We start from the raw sequence: 15,181 nt of genomic DNA, 5'->3' as shown, positions 1-15,181 counted from the left end.
TATAGGATGGTGGGCACGCGTTGGGAGATGAAATTCTGGATTAGAAAGAGCTGGAATGTTGTCATTTATATAGAAGTTGAACAACAAGAGGGCAAGGATGCAGCCCTGATTGACTTCTCTGAGGATAGGAATGGGGTAGTTAAATCACCATTATAGTTGTCTCTTATCCGCATTGTCTTCAGCAAAGAATCGTTACCTTGTCGTGGTGCTGGAGCTTGAGCACCTCAATGATGCCATGAGCTAAACCGTGAAGGGCCACCCAAGACGGGAAGGTCATGACAGAGAGGTCAGACTAAAGGCGATCCCTGGGGAAGGTAATGGCAACCCACCCCAGTATTCTTGCCGTGAAAACTAAATGGATCAGTACAACCAGAGATATGTCGGTATACCATCGGAAGATGAGACCCCAGGTCGGAAGATGGTCAAAATGCTACTGGGGAGGAACAGAGGATGAGCTCAACTAGCCCCAGACGTGATGACGCAGCTAGCTCAAAGCCGAAAGGACGGCTAGCGGCCGACGGTGCTGGTGGTGAACGGCGAATCCGATGTTCTAAGGATCAACACACCATTGGAACCTGGAATGTAAGATCTATGAGCCAGGGCAAATTGGATGTGGTTATTGGTGAGATGTCAAGATTAAAGATAGACATTCTGGGCGTCAGTGAACTAAAATGGACTGGAATGGGCCACTTCACATCAAATGACCACCAGATCTACTACTGTGGACAAGAGGACCACAGAAGAAATGGAGTAGCCTTCATAATTAATAGTAAAGTGGCTAAAGCAGTGCTTGGATACAACCCAAAAAACGACAGAATGATCTCAATTCGAATTCAGGGCAAGCCATCTAACATCACAGTGATCCAAATATACGCCCCAACCACAAATGCTGAAGAAGCTGAAGTAGAGCAGTTCTATGAGGATCTGCAGCACCTACTGGACAACACGCCTAAAAGAGATGTTATTTTCATCACAGGAGACTGGAATGCTAAGGTGGGCAGTCAAATGACACCTCGAATTACAGGTAAGTATGGCCTGGGAGAACAAAATGAAGCAGGACATAGGCTGATAGAATTTTGCCAAGACAATTCACTCTGCATAACAAACACTCTCTTCCAACAACCTAAGAGACGGCTTTATACATGGACTTCACCAGATGGACAACACCGAAATCAGATTGATTACATCCTTTGCAGCCAAAGGTGGCGGACATCTGTACAGTCGGTAAAAACAAGGCCTGGAGCTGACTGTAGTTCAGATCACGAACTTCTTCTTGCACAATTTAGGATCAGACTAAAGAGATTAGGGAAGACCCACAGATCAGCTAGATATGAGCTCACTAATATTCCTAAGGAATATGCAGTGGAGGTGAAGAATAGATTTAAGGGACTGGACTTAGTAGATAGGGTCCCGGAAGAACTCTGGACAGAAGTTGGCAGCATTGTTCAGGAGGCGGCAACAAAATACATCCCAAAGAAAGAGAAAACCAAGAAGGCAAAATGGCTGTCTGCTGAGACACTAGAAGTAGCCCAAGAAAGAAGGAAAGCAAAAGGCAACAGTGATAGGGGGAGATATGCCCAATTAAATGCAAAATTCCAGAGGTTAGCCAGAAGAGATAAGGAATTATTTTTAAACAAGCAATGTGTGGAAGTGGAAGAAGACAATAGAATAGGAAGGACAAGAGACCTCTTCCAGAAAATTAGAAACATTGGAGGTAAATTCCAGGCCAAAATGGGTATGATCAAAAACAAAGATGGCAAGGACCTAACAGAAGAAGAAGAGATCAAGAAAAGGTGGCAAGAATATACAGAAGACCTGTATAGGAAGGATAACAATATCGGGGATAGCTTTGACAGTGTGGTCGGTGAGCTAGAGCCAGACATCCTGAAGAGTGAGGTTGAGTGGGCCTTAAGAAGCATTGCTAATAACAAGGCAGCAGGAGACGACGGCATCCCAGCTGAACTGTTCAAAATCTTGCAAGATGATGCTGTCAAGGTAATGCATGCTATATGCCAGCAAATTTGGAAAACACAAGAATGGCCATCAGACTGGAAAAAATCAACTTATATCCCCATACCAAAAAAGGGGAACACTAAAGAATGTTCAAACTATCGAACAGTGGCACTCATTTCACATGCCAGTAAGGTAATGCTCAAGATCCTGCAAGGTAGACTTCAGCAGTTCATGGAGCGAGAATTGCCAGATGTACAAGCTGGGTTTAGAAAAGGCAGAGGAACTAGAGACCAAATTGCCAATATCCGCTGGATAATGGAAAAAGCCAGGGAGTTTCAGAAAAACATCTATTTCTGTTTTATTGACTATTCTAAAGCCTTTGACTGTGTGGACCATAACAAATTGTGGCACGTTCTTAGTGGTATGGGGATACCAAGTCATCTTGTATGCCTCCTGAAGAATCTGTATAACGACCAAGTAGCAACAGTAAGAACAGACCACGGAACAACAGACTGGTTTAAGATTGGGAAAGGAGTACGGCAGGGCTGTATACTCTCACCCTACCTATTCAACTTGTATGCAGAACACATCATGCGACAAGCTGGCCTTGAGGAATCCAAGGCTGGAGTTAAAATCTCTGGAAGAAACATTAACAATCTCAGATATGCAGATGATACCACTTTGATGGCTGAAAGCGAAGAGGAACTGAGGAGCCTTATGATGAAGGTGAAAGAAGAAAGTGCAAAAGCTGGTTTGCAGCTAAACCTCAAAAAAACCAAGATTATGGCAACCCGCTTGATTGATAACTGGCAAATAGAGGGAGAAAATGTAGAAGCAGTGAAAGACTTTGTATTCCTAGGTGCAAAGATTACTGCAGATGCTGACTGCAGTCAGGAAATCAGAAGACGCTTAATCCTTGGGAGAAGAGCAATGACAAATCTCGATAAAATAGTTAAGAGCAGAGACATCACACTGACAACAAAGGCCCGCATAGTTAAAGCAATGGTGTTCCCTGTAGTAACATATGGCTGCGAGAGCTGGACCATAAGGAAGGCTGAGGGAAGGAAGATCGATGCTTTTGAACTGTGGTGTTGGAGGAAAATTCTGAGAGTGCCTTGGACTGCAAGAAGATCCAACCAGTCCATCCTCCAGGAAATAAAGCCAGACTGCTCACTTGAGGGAATGATATTAAAGGCAAAACTGAAATACTTTGGCCACATAATGAGAAGACAGGACACCCTGGAGAAGATGCTGATGCTAGGGAGAGTGGAAGGCAAAAGGAAGAGGGGCCGACCAAGGGCAAGATGGATGGATGATATTCTAGAGGTGACGGACTCGTCCCTGGGGGAGCTGGGGGTGTTGACGACTGACAGGAAGCTCTGGTGTGGGCTGGTCCATGAAGTCACGAAGAGTCAGAAGCGACTAAACGAATAAACAACAACATCTGCATTGTAGTATGTTGATGTAACAGAATTATCAACCTGAGAAGGTAACGATCAGTGGATGTTGCAGCTAATTTCCTCCATAGTCTCTCATGAGGAATTGAATCAAAGGCTGCCCATAAGTTAATAAAAGCAGCGTAAAGGTTGCCTTTGGTAGGGGTAGAGTGTTTTTCAGGTAATGGTGCAAAATTGCACATTGATCCAGGGTGGAATATCTTGATCTAAAACCTGCTTGCTCGGGGGCATTCCCTAGTGAGAGTGACAGGTGTAGCACTCTTACATGAGTCCTCAAAACTGTTAAAAAGATTAAAAACAGTAAAAAGTACAACCAGATCCTTCGTTGGCAGAAGGAGCAAAAAGCCTGTAGTGCACCCCATGGTGACAGAACCCAGCTCTCTCTCCCAATTTAAATCAGATTTCTGGACAAGACAGGATTAGCACTCTTGCAAAAGGGCACTACACTCCATGTTCATAAGGAGCCTGCCTAACACCTGAGAGGTGCTTCGGAAAGTAGTGGTCAGGCATTATGCAGGCAGAAGTCTCTGTGGAGATCACGTGCTGGTTTCTCCAAAATGGCCATAGAGGATGGTGCCCAGCAACCAGAGGGGAGACGGGATGCCAGCAACAGCCTAAAATGGCCAGATGGAGCTGGGAATATTCCACTCTGACTGTTTAAGCAGTCAGGTGTGTGTTAGATCTTTTCCAGAAGGGAAATGCTACCCTAAAACCAGAACAGCTAAGGATAACTTTAAGCTTCCTCAGGCTCAAACTGGGGATAAGACAAAGCAACATCATGAGGACATAGCATAAAAAAAGTTGCTGGGACATACTTGTTCAGTGGTTGGGGTTGAGTGGAGAAGGGCCCTAAGTCCAGATCAAACTCATAATTTATAAAAGGGCTGTTGATGAGATTTTACATTTCAATTAGGATATGCCTTAAATATTTCTATATTCTTTAGGTTTATCTGCTGCCTGAATCCAAGTGGATTTTCAAATTGAATTTCGAAATGTATAATTTTAGCAGGTGTTGGAGAATTTGTAGCCCTTCAGCCCCAAGCAACACATCCAAGGATGAAGGCATGGGCACTTATAACAGATGCTGGGAGCTATAAATCAGAAACACCTGGAGGAAATAGGCTTCCCTTTTTTTACCTTAATACTTTCAGATTTCTTCCATGCATTTCTTATTAACAGTCCAGTGCTTTAATATCTGAACCAAACTTCATCTACGGCCAACTTCATAACTTCTGACTTTGTACTAGAGAAGCAATTAGTTCTTTGAACCAGCACAAGTACTAATTTGTATGTTGTGTCTCTATAATCCCTTTTTTTTAATCCAGGTTTCCTGAATAGCTTTGAGGAGTTACAAGCCGAAGAATGTGGAATTCTGAATGGATGTGAAAATGGACGTTGTGTCAGGGTGCAGGAAGGATATACCTGTGATTGTTTTGATGGCTACCATTTGGACATGACCAAAATGACATGTGTTGGTAAGAATGTTTTGCACTATTCACATCCAGGCAATTTTCATAACCTCTCAAATATAGAAAATGACGCTACTATATTTGAAGGTGGGTGTCAGATGGCCCAGAGGGACATCCCATTGCTGACAACGGGTTGTACAAGAATTGCCTAAGAAAAAGATACTTGTCCCTTTCCAAGGATACCGGGTTCTGACACTTTCAGCTTCAAAACATTCTCCTTTTACTAACACTTTGTTTAACCCCATATAACTCTGGGTGGGAGGGGAAAAAAAGTCCACACAAATATTTACAGGTAGTCATCACTTAGCGATTGCCTCATTCAGCAACTGTTCAAAGTTATGGCAATAGTGAAAAAATAACATTACAACCAATGCCCACATTTATGACCTTTGGAGCGTCCCTCAGTCATGTGATTGCCATTACAATCAGTATACATTGTCCTGTGCCTGACCTGTTGTTTTCCTTTTTTTTCCCCCTTGCAGAGCGTTGAGATTAGAGAGGAAGGGATTATAAGAGAGTAAACAGGCACACAATGGGGAATACACATCAAAAGCAATGTGCTGGCCCCAGCAGCCCCAAGTGCACAATGCAAACAGCCTGGTATATTCCCCATTGTGTGCCTGTTTACTCTCTTATAATCCCTTCCTCTCCAATCTCTCCACCTTGCAAGGGGGAATAAAAAAACAAGTGGTCACTGTAGGCAATCTCTCCTGCATCTGATCCATTTTTTTTCTCCCCCCTTTATTTATTTCTATGTATATGGCCACCCCTTTTGCCAAAGCAACTCTGGATAGCAAACAGAATTTAAAATTGAAACAGCAATAGAAATAACTGTAAATGCAACATAAGATCACAAAAAAATTAAAAATGGCATCTGAGAATAACATCTCAAAGCAAAACAAACACCTGGGGCTCATTAACTTCCCAGCCTCCATGCCAGGACAAACAGCCAGGTCTTGAGCACTTTCCAGAAGGCCCACAGGCTTGGGACTAATCTAATCTCCAGTGGTCAGGTGTTCCAAAGGCCAAACATTGTAACCAAAAAGACATGCTTCCTGGGTTCCACAAGGTGGCATTCCTTAACTGAAGGGATCTGAAGTACAGATAGTTCTCACTTAACAAACATTTGTTTACTGACAGTTCAGACTTACGACAGTGCTGAAAAACTGACTTACAACTGGTTCTCACACTTATGGCTGTTGCAGCATCCCTGCAGTCACGTGATCATGATTTGGGTGCTTAGCAACCAGTTCACATTTATGACTGTCGCAGCATCCCATGGTCACATGATCGCCATTTTTGACCTTCCCAGCTGGCTTTTGGCAAGCAAAATCAATGGGGAACTTTGTGATTTGCTTAACAACTACATGGTTCACCTAATGCCTGTGGTGATTCCCTTAACAACTGCCCCAAAAAGGTCGTAAAATTGGGTCAGATTTGCTTAATGACCACTTCGCTTAACAACTGGAATTCTGGTCTCAATTGTGGTTGTTAAGCAAGGACTACCTGTATGCCCTAGTATGCCCTCACACCTCCCTAATCTTGCTGTGTTTTTGGAAACTAAGTGTGTATTTATTAAATTTCTGTCAATATCTGTTAGAGTGTCAGGCTCCCTTTTTACGCCTGCCATAAAGCACTGCTACACGTATGAGCCTGCTACACGCTTCAACCAAGGGAAAACAAACCTGTGTCAGTTTTGCAGCTTTACAAGTTCGCAGATAGAATGCTGCAGCACATTCCTTAACAAGCTGTTACATCCAAGGACAGGCTGATAAGACACATGAGCTCTAATTAGATCTTAAGATCTGGGAGGGGGAAGATCAGGAGTGAGAAAGAGTTTGTTTGTAGACAGGGAGGAGGGATGATGTCAGAGGGAATGAATTACTTTGAATGTTTTGGTGCCAAAACATTATTCAGAGCTTTGAAACTGTCCTGTGTAATCAGATTTTAAATAAATGAATTATCTAATCTTCCTAATGGACTGTTTGGAGAATTTCTTAGGTTAAGATCCTGGTACTGGGACCATCACATAGAGACTCAACCAGCATACATTAAAGAGTGGTTGGGATATCCTTTATTCAGTAGTATTTTTCTTGCCACTAGTGGTATTTACTGTGAGCATCATAATTTGTATGTAAATTGTGGTGATTCAATTATATCTGTATGTAAATTGTGGTGATTCAATTATACATGCAATAAGAGCGGAGAAATATTGACAGCGGTGCTCTAGACATCTCTTAATCCTCTTCAGAACCCTCAGCTCCTCCATAAACCATGGGGAGTGCTGGGTTCGATGGGACAAGAGAGGCCGCACGGGCACAAGGCCTCAGCCATCTCCCTATTCCAGGCGGTAGCCAGGGCCTCTGCTGGACTGTGCAGCAGATCCTCAGGTGTAGCCCCAAGCTCTGGGAGATTCAGGGCGGGCTACTCCATTCAGGTGGTGACAGGACAGGGGTCTCATGGCGGGAGTCAGAGAGCAGGCCATCTTCGTGTACGGTAGCATGTTCTGGCCCTCAACAGTCAGACCCGGGCCCTGGACAGCAGACCCTGGAGGCCCTGGCTTTCGGCCCATCGAACCCAGCATGGTTTACGGAGGAGCTGAGGTTCTGAAGAGGATTAAGAGATGTCTAGAGCACCGCTGAAGGAAGACAAGGACTGAATCTGACCGAACACAAGCTAGAGTCGCTATTAAGGCCTACCTTGTAGTGGTAAGAGTGGCGAAATGTCAATATTTCTCCGCTCTTACTGCATCCGTAGAATGCTGCCCACAATCCCTACTGGGGAAGGTGGGTCCAGTAACCTACCTACAGAGCTGTGCAGAGGAGTTTTCCAAGCATCTGGAGGATAAAATTGCTCAGATTCATACCAAGTTGGATGCCAAGCATGGGGCATGGCCTGTGGAGATGCCTGGGGAACGTACTTACCTGGTTATCTGGGAACAGTTTGATCCTGTTGGGCCCAAGGAGGTAGACAGGGTCCTCCGGACCATAAATGCCACCACTTGACAATTAGATCCATGCCCCTTCTGGCTGGTGAAGGCAGCTCGGGAGGTGATGGGTGGGTGGGTCCAGGTGATGGTGAATTCATCCTTGAGGGAGGGAGTGTTTCCAACAACCTTCAAAGAGGCACTGGTACACCCCCTCCTCAAGAAACCATCACTGGATCTCACCCTACTGGACAATTTTTTCCAGTCTCCCACCTCCCTTTTTTAGGGAAGGTGGTTGAGAAAGTGGTGGCGTTGCAGCTCCAAAGGATACTGGATGGAACGGATTATATGGACCCTTTTCAGTCAGGTTTCAGGCCCGGATATGGGACGGAAACAGCATTGGTTGCACTTATGGATGATCTCTGGCAGGAGTGGGATGGGGACAGTGCATCCATCCTTGCTCTTCAAGGCTTTTGATACCATCGGCCATGGTATCCTTTTGGGTCGGCTCAGGGAGTTGGGGGTGGGTGGCACAGTTTTGCGCTGGTTCACCTCCTTCCCTAGCTGGTCCCAATCAGTGTTGATAGGGAGCGAGAGATCCGGCCCACGGCCCCTCCGTTGTGGGGTGCTGCAGGGTTTGGCACTCTCTCCGCTCCTTTTTAATATCTACATGAAACCGCTGGGTGAGATCATCTGTCACCACGGGATGAGGTATCATATGCTGATGATACCCGATTATACATCTCCATCCCGGGTGACTTAAGTGATGCTGTGACTACCCTCTCTCGGTGCCTGGAGGCTGTAGGGGCCTGGATGGGGAACAACAGGCTTCAGCTGAACCCTGGTAAGACAGAGTGGCTGTGGGTTGGGGGTTCTTCAGCATCCAGGAACTTACCATCTTTGGTTCTGGATTGGGTTGCACTGCCCCAGACAGACCCAGTGCAGAACCTGGGGGTTCTCCTGGGCTCACGACTCCTGCTTGAAGAGCAGGTGGCAGCCATGGCCATGGGAGCCTTTGCCTAACTTTGTGTTGTGCACCAGCTATGCCCTTTCCCGGATCAGGAAGCCCTCCGGGCAGTCACTCATGCCCTAGTCATCTCCCATATAGACTATTGCAAACCGCTGTACATGGGGCTACCCTGGAAGCTACAGCTGGTTCAGAACACAGCCATGTGAGCAGTTTTAGGAGTCCCAAGGATAGCACATATAACACCTTTGCTGCACAAGCTGCATCGGGTGCCAGTTTGCTTCTGGGTCCAATTCAAGATGTTGGCCATTACCTTTAAAGCCCTATATGGCATGGGTCCAGGTTACCTGGGGAACCGCCTCACCCCCATTGCATCAACCTGTCCTACCCAGTCAGGCAGAGGGGGCATGTTACGTACCCTGTCCATGAGAGATTGTCGATTGGCAGGGTCCGGGAAGAGGGCCTTCTCTGCCATGGCCCCCACCCTGTGGAACATGTTGCACCCAGAGGTGAGACAGGCTCCCACTCTCCTGGCCTTGCGAAAGGGAGTGAAAACCTCGCTTTGCCACCTCGCTTGGGGTGGGAGGGGGGATAGCCAATCATGGGGGTGGTTGGCGCCATGACATGGCTCTGAGGAATTTATATTTTATATAAATTTTAATTTTTAAAATATTTTTATTTCATATTTATATTTCGATGATGTATTTGTTTTTATGTTTTTAATCTCTTGTTGTTTTAACTGTTATTGTAAACCACCCAGAGTTGCTTGTGAGATGGGCGGTGCAGAAATAAGAGAAATAAATAAATAAAATATTAATTTTACTCACTGGGTCAATTTTTTCTTTTGGGTACCTGTCCTCTGTTTGAACATAATGTACCAAACCTGATCCTGTTCGCTTTTTCTTCCAGATGTGAATGAATGCAACGAACTGAATAATAGGATGTCTCTCTGTAAGAATGCCAAATGCATTAATACCGAAGGATCCTACAAGTGTGTGTGTCTGCCGGGCTATGTCTCTTCGAACAAGCCAAACTACTGCACACCCTTGAACTCAGACCCAGAGAGTGACCTGGAGTGAGCAGCTGCCCTGTAATTTTAGGTCCATATACTCTGCACTGTATAAACAAAAGGCAACAGAGAGAAAAGCGTATTTATCTTGAGTTAAGGATGTGCCTAATCCAGAGGTTGGCTATATATGAAAAACAAGCAATAAAATATCTTCTTAATAGTGAAAGGTGATGGTTTAATATATATCATCTTCACTAAAGCAACAGACCAAATGGACACATTTCCCTGTGTGGAAGAAGTGATTAAATATACTGTGTGTTCATAAATGAAATTCATGGGAATAAGCAATAAATGCTGTTATTTTGAACAGAAGGGTTTGGGGTTTTGTTTCTGTTTTGTTTTGGGGGGGTGTTTTTTTTTTTTTACTATTGCTTGATTTATTTGGCATACAATTAGTTGTGAAAATACGTTATAGTCCTTCTTTATTTAGCAAACCTTTGCCTAATGTTCCTTTCGAAGCTTTCTTCCTTTTGATCCAGCTATGGCAAGATAAGCAATTTTCTAAACACACACAAAGTAATGCTCGTCTTTGTCTGGAACATTGGCCAGTGACTTTTAAAAATTGCTAAATGACTGCCCTGTGGAGCAGGCACTGTTCTTTAAAAGAATGTACAGTCCATGGAGAGAAATCTTTTGTATTCCTTTTGTACTTCACACGGCCTTTTATGGCACTTACCATGCATTACAGCCAGACTTGCCAAGTTTCAAAGCTGCTAGAGGAGTTCCTGTTTGTATTGTAATGTGTAAATTGAACACAGATCTTGTATTGGTTACCTTAACATATTAAAGCTCAATAAAATCTACTGTTTTTTAAGGAAAAAAGTGTGCCCTGTTTCTAAAGTGTCCTCTTATTCCATTAATTTTATTGTAATTAATAGGACCTATTAAGTGACAATAATTATTCAAGATCAGTGGCTTACGTTTTTCTTTTGCTTGTGATACTTTAAAATTTAATTCTTGTCAATCGATTTGAATGGAAAGGTGGGCTACAATTGTTTTTCAAAAGAAATCCGATTCACTATAAAGAAAACTGGGCAGCCTGCAGACTTTAGCATAGGACGAGCCATTTCGTGCAAAATTTCAGATTCTATAATGGGGCATTAAAATGGATTCATCATTAGAATGGCCATAATATTCAGAAAGTAAAAAGCAGGAGATACAAACTGTGATTGAGTTCAAATATCAGACTAAACCATGCTTTGTTTCAACTATGATTGTCAGGCAAGCCACAATTAGTTGGGTACATGCGATACTACACCACAAAAAATGGTTTATAAATAAGCTACAAAGGCTGGATTCACACAGTGTATTACAAAAAATAAGCCACATTATAGTTTTGCACAACATGTGAGTCCATCAACAGCTGATCTTCAGACCTTTTCAAAAGCATCCCATGTCCAAAAGCAGCAGCTTTAAAAAGTTACCAAATTTGGAAAACATTGTAAGAACACAGATCCCAGACAGTTTGTAAAAATTATAATAAGCTTATATAATGCAGTGTGAAGTTTCTCTTGAATTACTCTGCAGTTTTACTGCCCAATCATAGGCTGTTCCACTTATTTCAGAGTAAATTCTATTCAGTTTAATATTGCTCAATTCCAGATGAACAAATTTGGAATGCATAGTTAGTAAGACGTTTTTCAAATAGGAACATTTAAAGTTGCAGCCTCAATGCTATTAAAAAAAGAAAACAAAACACCTAGCATTTAAATCCCTTTCTGCCTTTAAGCACAGAGAAGGAGAGGCAATACCCAACCGATATCTGGCTGGTGCAAAGTCTAGAGAATTGTGCTGTATTTAAATATTTGAAAAAGGTTTCTCTGCAATCAAAATATAAAGTATTATTTGGTTTAGTAACTGATCTGAATTTAGCTGAAGACATCCGTTTGTTGCAGTGTTTTTATCTTTATTTTCACACTTCCCCATGATTGTGTAATTGGTCGTTACATTTGTTGGGAATAATAAGTCCAATCAGCAGTTGAAAGACTGTACAAAAAGGACATTGTTTTACATTAGATCTTTATTGTCTTCTCCATCAGTACAGAGTGGTGGGGTGATGCAACAATAGATAATAAGTTTCTACTGTTCCTCTGCAAGCCTCTCATCTGTGCAAAACCAGGCAGAGGATTCATAAATGCTTCTCCTGCTCATGTCTCCAAATTTTCACACTAAGCTAGTACAGAAAGTGACAGATGCTAGCCAGACAGAAAGATGTGAAAACATAATGCTGGACATGAACAAAAAACTGGGTTGATAATTTTTCAGGCTTGATAATACTGAGCATGTATCACAATCCTGTAAGATAAGAAACATCCATGAATATGTACTCATATTTGGAGAGAGAGGGATTGATACGACTGTTATCCAGTTTTATTTTGATCTTTAAACTTATAGGGGACAAGAGGGGGATGTAAAGGCAGGGTTAATAGAAGAACATACAATCATTTTCATTCATTATGTTTCAGTAACAAAGTAGTTACACTAAAAAGAATAATAATAAAAGATGATCTTACACAGTGGACACCACTCGGTGTCATGATGCAGAATGGAGAGCCAGTTTGATACAGTGGTTAAGGCAGTGGGCTAGAAACCAGGAGACTGAGAGTTCTAGTCCCGCCTTAGGCATGAAAGCCGGCTGGGTGACCTTGGGCCAGTCACTCTCTCTCAGCCCAACTCACCTCACAGGGTTGTTGTTGTGGGGAAAATAGGAGGAGGAAGGAGTAATAGCAATGTTCCCCGCCTTGAGGTATTTATAAAAATAATAAAAGCAGGATAGAAAATAAATAAAAATAAAATAATCTTATATTGCTTCATATACGAAAGATTTAAGAAAACAGGTTGATTTGTATCCCAGTTGTTCCTTCTATGAATAGAAGTGGTTTTTCAGTTATGTTCTCTCCACAGGAGAATCCTAGAATAACATTTTCACATCTTAACCCTTCTCTTACAGCCTCTTTCAGACTGGATGGAGGTCAGGTGGAGAGTATAAAGGTTGACAATAGGGGAAAACAGAGGAAGTAACTTTTCCTTTCTACTACTACAGGTATATTGGTGGAGCTCCATGCGATGCTCCATAGAGTAGAAGAAAAGACCCAACATCAATAAAAAGACAGTTTGGTTCTTACACATCTGGCTAGGTTTGCACATTGTAAGCCATTTATTAAAAAATAAACCATAATTATCTGGGTTCATACCATATGCTAAGATCAAATCAAACCTTATGTTTGGGGAACTGTGGCATGGTATATTTTTTTAAATGTCAATTTCATTCATTAAAGTTATTTATGACTTTCAGAGTTAAGGCCCTTTTAAAAAGCCTTAGCTCAACCATGCAATTATCTAATATAATTCTAAAATGTTTTTGTTTTAATCCACTTTACTGGGAGGTATTCCATGAACTGGATTAGCTTAAGTGTTTTTTTCTATAAGAGGAGCACTGAAAAACCTAGGGGCCAACAAAAAGGAAACATTGATTGATTGATCAGTTGATTGAAATTTTATTGTTGTTTATTCGTTTAGTCACTTCCAACTCTTCATGACTTCATGGGCCAGCCCACGCCAGAGCTTCCTGTCAGTCGTCAACACCCCCAGCTCCCCCAGGGACGAGTCCGTCACCTCTAGAATATCATCCATCCATCTTGCCCTTGGTCTTCCTTTTGCCCTCCACGCTCCCTAGCATCAGCACCTTCTCCAGGGTGTCCTGTCTTCTCATTATGTGGCCAAAGTATTTCAGTTTTGCCTTTAATATCATTCCTTCAAGTGAGCAGTCTGGCTTTATTTCCTGGAGGATGGACTGGTTTGATCTTCTTGCAGTCCAAGGCACTCTCAGAATTTTCCTCCAACACCACAGTTCCAAAGCATCTATCTTCCTTCACTCAACCTTCTTATGGTGAAATTTTATAGACTACCTTAATCCAACTGGAGCCTAGGAAGACACTGTGTGTCAGATTTATGCACTTCCTAGCGCTGCCTTGAGATGCCACTAGAACCTGATATTAAATAACTGAAATTGTGCTGTACAGTTTCAGAACTGAATAGTGTTGCATCTTCATAGATATGTTCCAATTTCCTGACTCTCATTAAGAGAAGAACAAAAACATATTAAACTGGCATCAGCAGAAGGACCTACTGTTTTAGGATTCTTTCACAAATTCTAAAATTGGCAGGAAGTGCCTGTGAGCACCCAGTGTTCGAGATCCAGTTGCCACTGGTACTTGAACTGACGTGGCAGAATCCCCACTCTATCTGCCCTGATTACAGGGAAGAAGAAAAAGAGGGCAGGAATTTTGCCACATCTTGAGTTCCATAACCATAGTTAACCAAGTTAATTGGACTGGAAGGGAAAGCATCAGGAAAGATTAAATATGGGTGAATGGGACAAGAAAAACCATAATTGCCTAGGGTTTATACATTAGATGCTTTAAAAAATCAGATAAGCAATCTATCTGAAAAAAACATCTTTAAGCCTCAGATGCATCTACAGTAGCTTAGATCCCACTCATTCCTCTCTATCTCTTCTTATGTGACCCCCCAATCACTTATTCACAAACTTTCAGATCCATTCTTCAAACACTGGTGGCTTCTTACTGAAAGATTCCTTTGCTTTGTCTTCCAAAATTTAGGTAACATACAAAGAATAGTCATCCTGAACCATGCAGCACTTTTAGCAGTCTTTTATCAAGTCCCAAACTTTGAGTTACAGTCAAGTGAGAAGGATGGTTCCACCCACAGTTTTTTCACAACATTGTCAGTGCCAAACCTGTTGCACAAATGGGACTGCTTTACAGAACTTTCCATTCACCAGAGACATTAATTGTTTTTATTTCCTGAAATCTGAGCGTAAAGCATTATGCCTTTGCAAGTGGTGAGACAAACAATTTAACCTTGGCTTGTCTGTTTTTTAATATTGCCCTTCAACGTCTGCTTAGTAGTTACTACAGATGCCAAAAGATTCTGTTGAAAGCAGGGATTTTTTTTTATACATGGTCTGTACAGACTTCCATTGCAGTACTAACTCTCCACTTTCAGACACTGACTACCCTTCATTTGTATCGCAGTGAGTAAATGTGATGCCTGCTATTAGCTCTGCTGGCTGGCTGATGTCCTGCCACAAATGGCTGAAAGGTATTTAAATCACCCAATAAATGGGTATAAAAATACTAGGCACTTTTCCAGTGCCAGCATAACCTCAACCAAGATCACTTGTTCCAATATGGATCTAATAATTATGGATTTACCTGTACTGGCCCAATGTTCACAAATTCAGAGTAAAAACAAAATCACATTTTTTGGTATGAAGTAAAACTTAGATCAGGAACTTACTCCTTTACTAATACCTTG

General features: G+C 42.5%; 1 protein-coding gene across 2 annotated transcripts in view; it reads left to right on the top strand.

The window, feature by feature from the left end:
* LTBP1 (latent transforming growth factor beta binding protein 1) overlaps positions 1–10,644 on the top strand; it is a 228,185-nt gene extending 217,541 nt beyond the window's left edge. For both annotated transcript variants that reach the window (XM_063305368.1, XM_063305359.1), the window contains 2 exons: positions 4,736–4,885; positions 9,682–10,644. In XM_063305368.1, coding sequence (XP_063161438.1) covers positions 4,736–4,885; positions 9,682–9,851 — 320 coding nt within the window. In that variant the 3' untranslated portion in view covers positions 9,852–10,644. The remainder of the gene's footprint in view (positions 1–4,735; positions 4,886–9,681) is intronic.
* Positions 10,645–15,181: the final 4,537 nt, after the last annotated feature.

Source organism: Candoia aspera, chromosome 1 (assembly GCF_035149785.1).
Source record: "Candoia aspera isolate rCanAsp1 chromosome 1, rCanAsp1.hap2, whole genome shotgun sequence".
NCBI classification, from domain to species: domain Eukaryota; kingdom Metazoa; phylum Chordata; class Lepidosauria; order Squamata; family Boidae; genus Candoia; species Candoia aspera.
The sequence above is the reverse complement of the archived record's forward strand: the minus strand, read 5'-3'. Positions and strand labels throughout refer to the sequence as shown.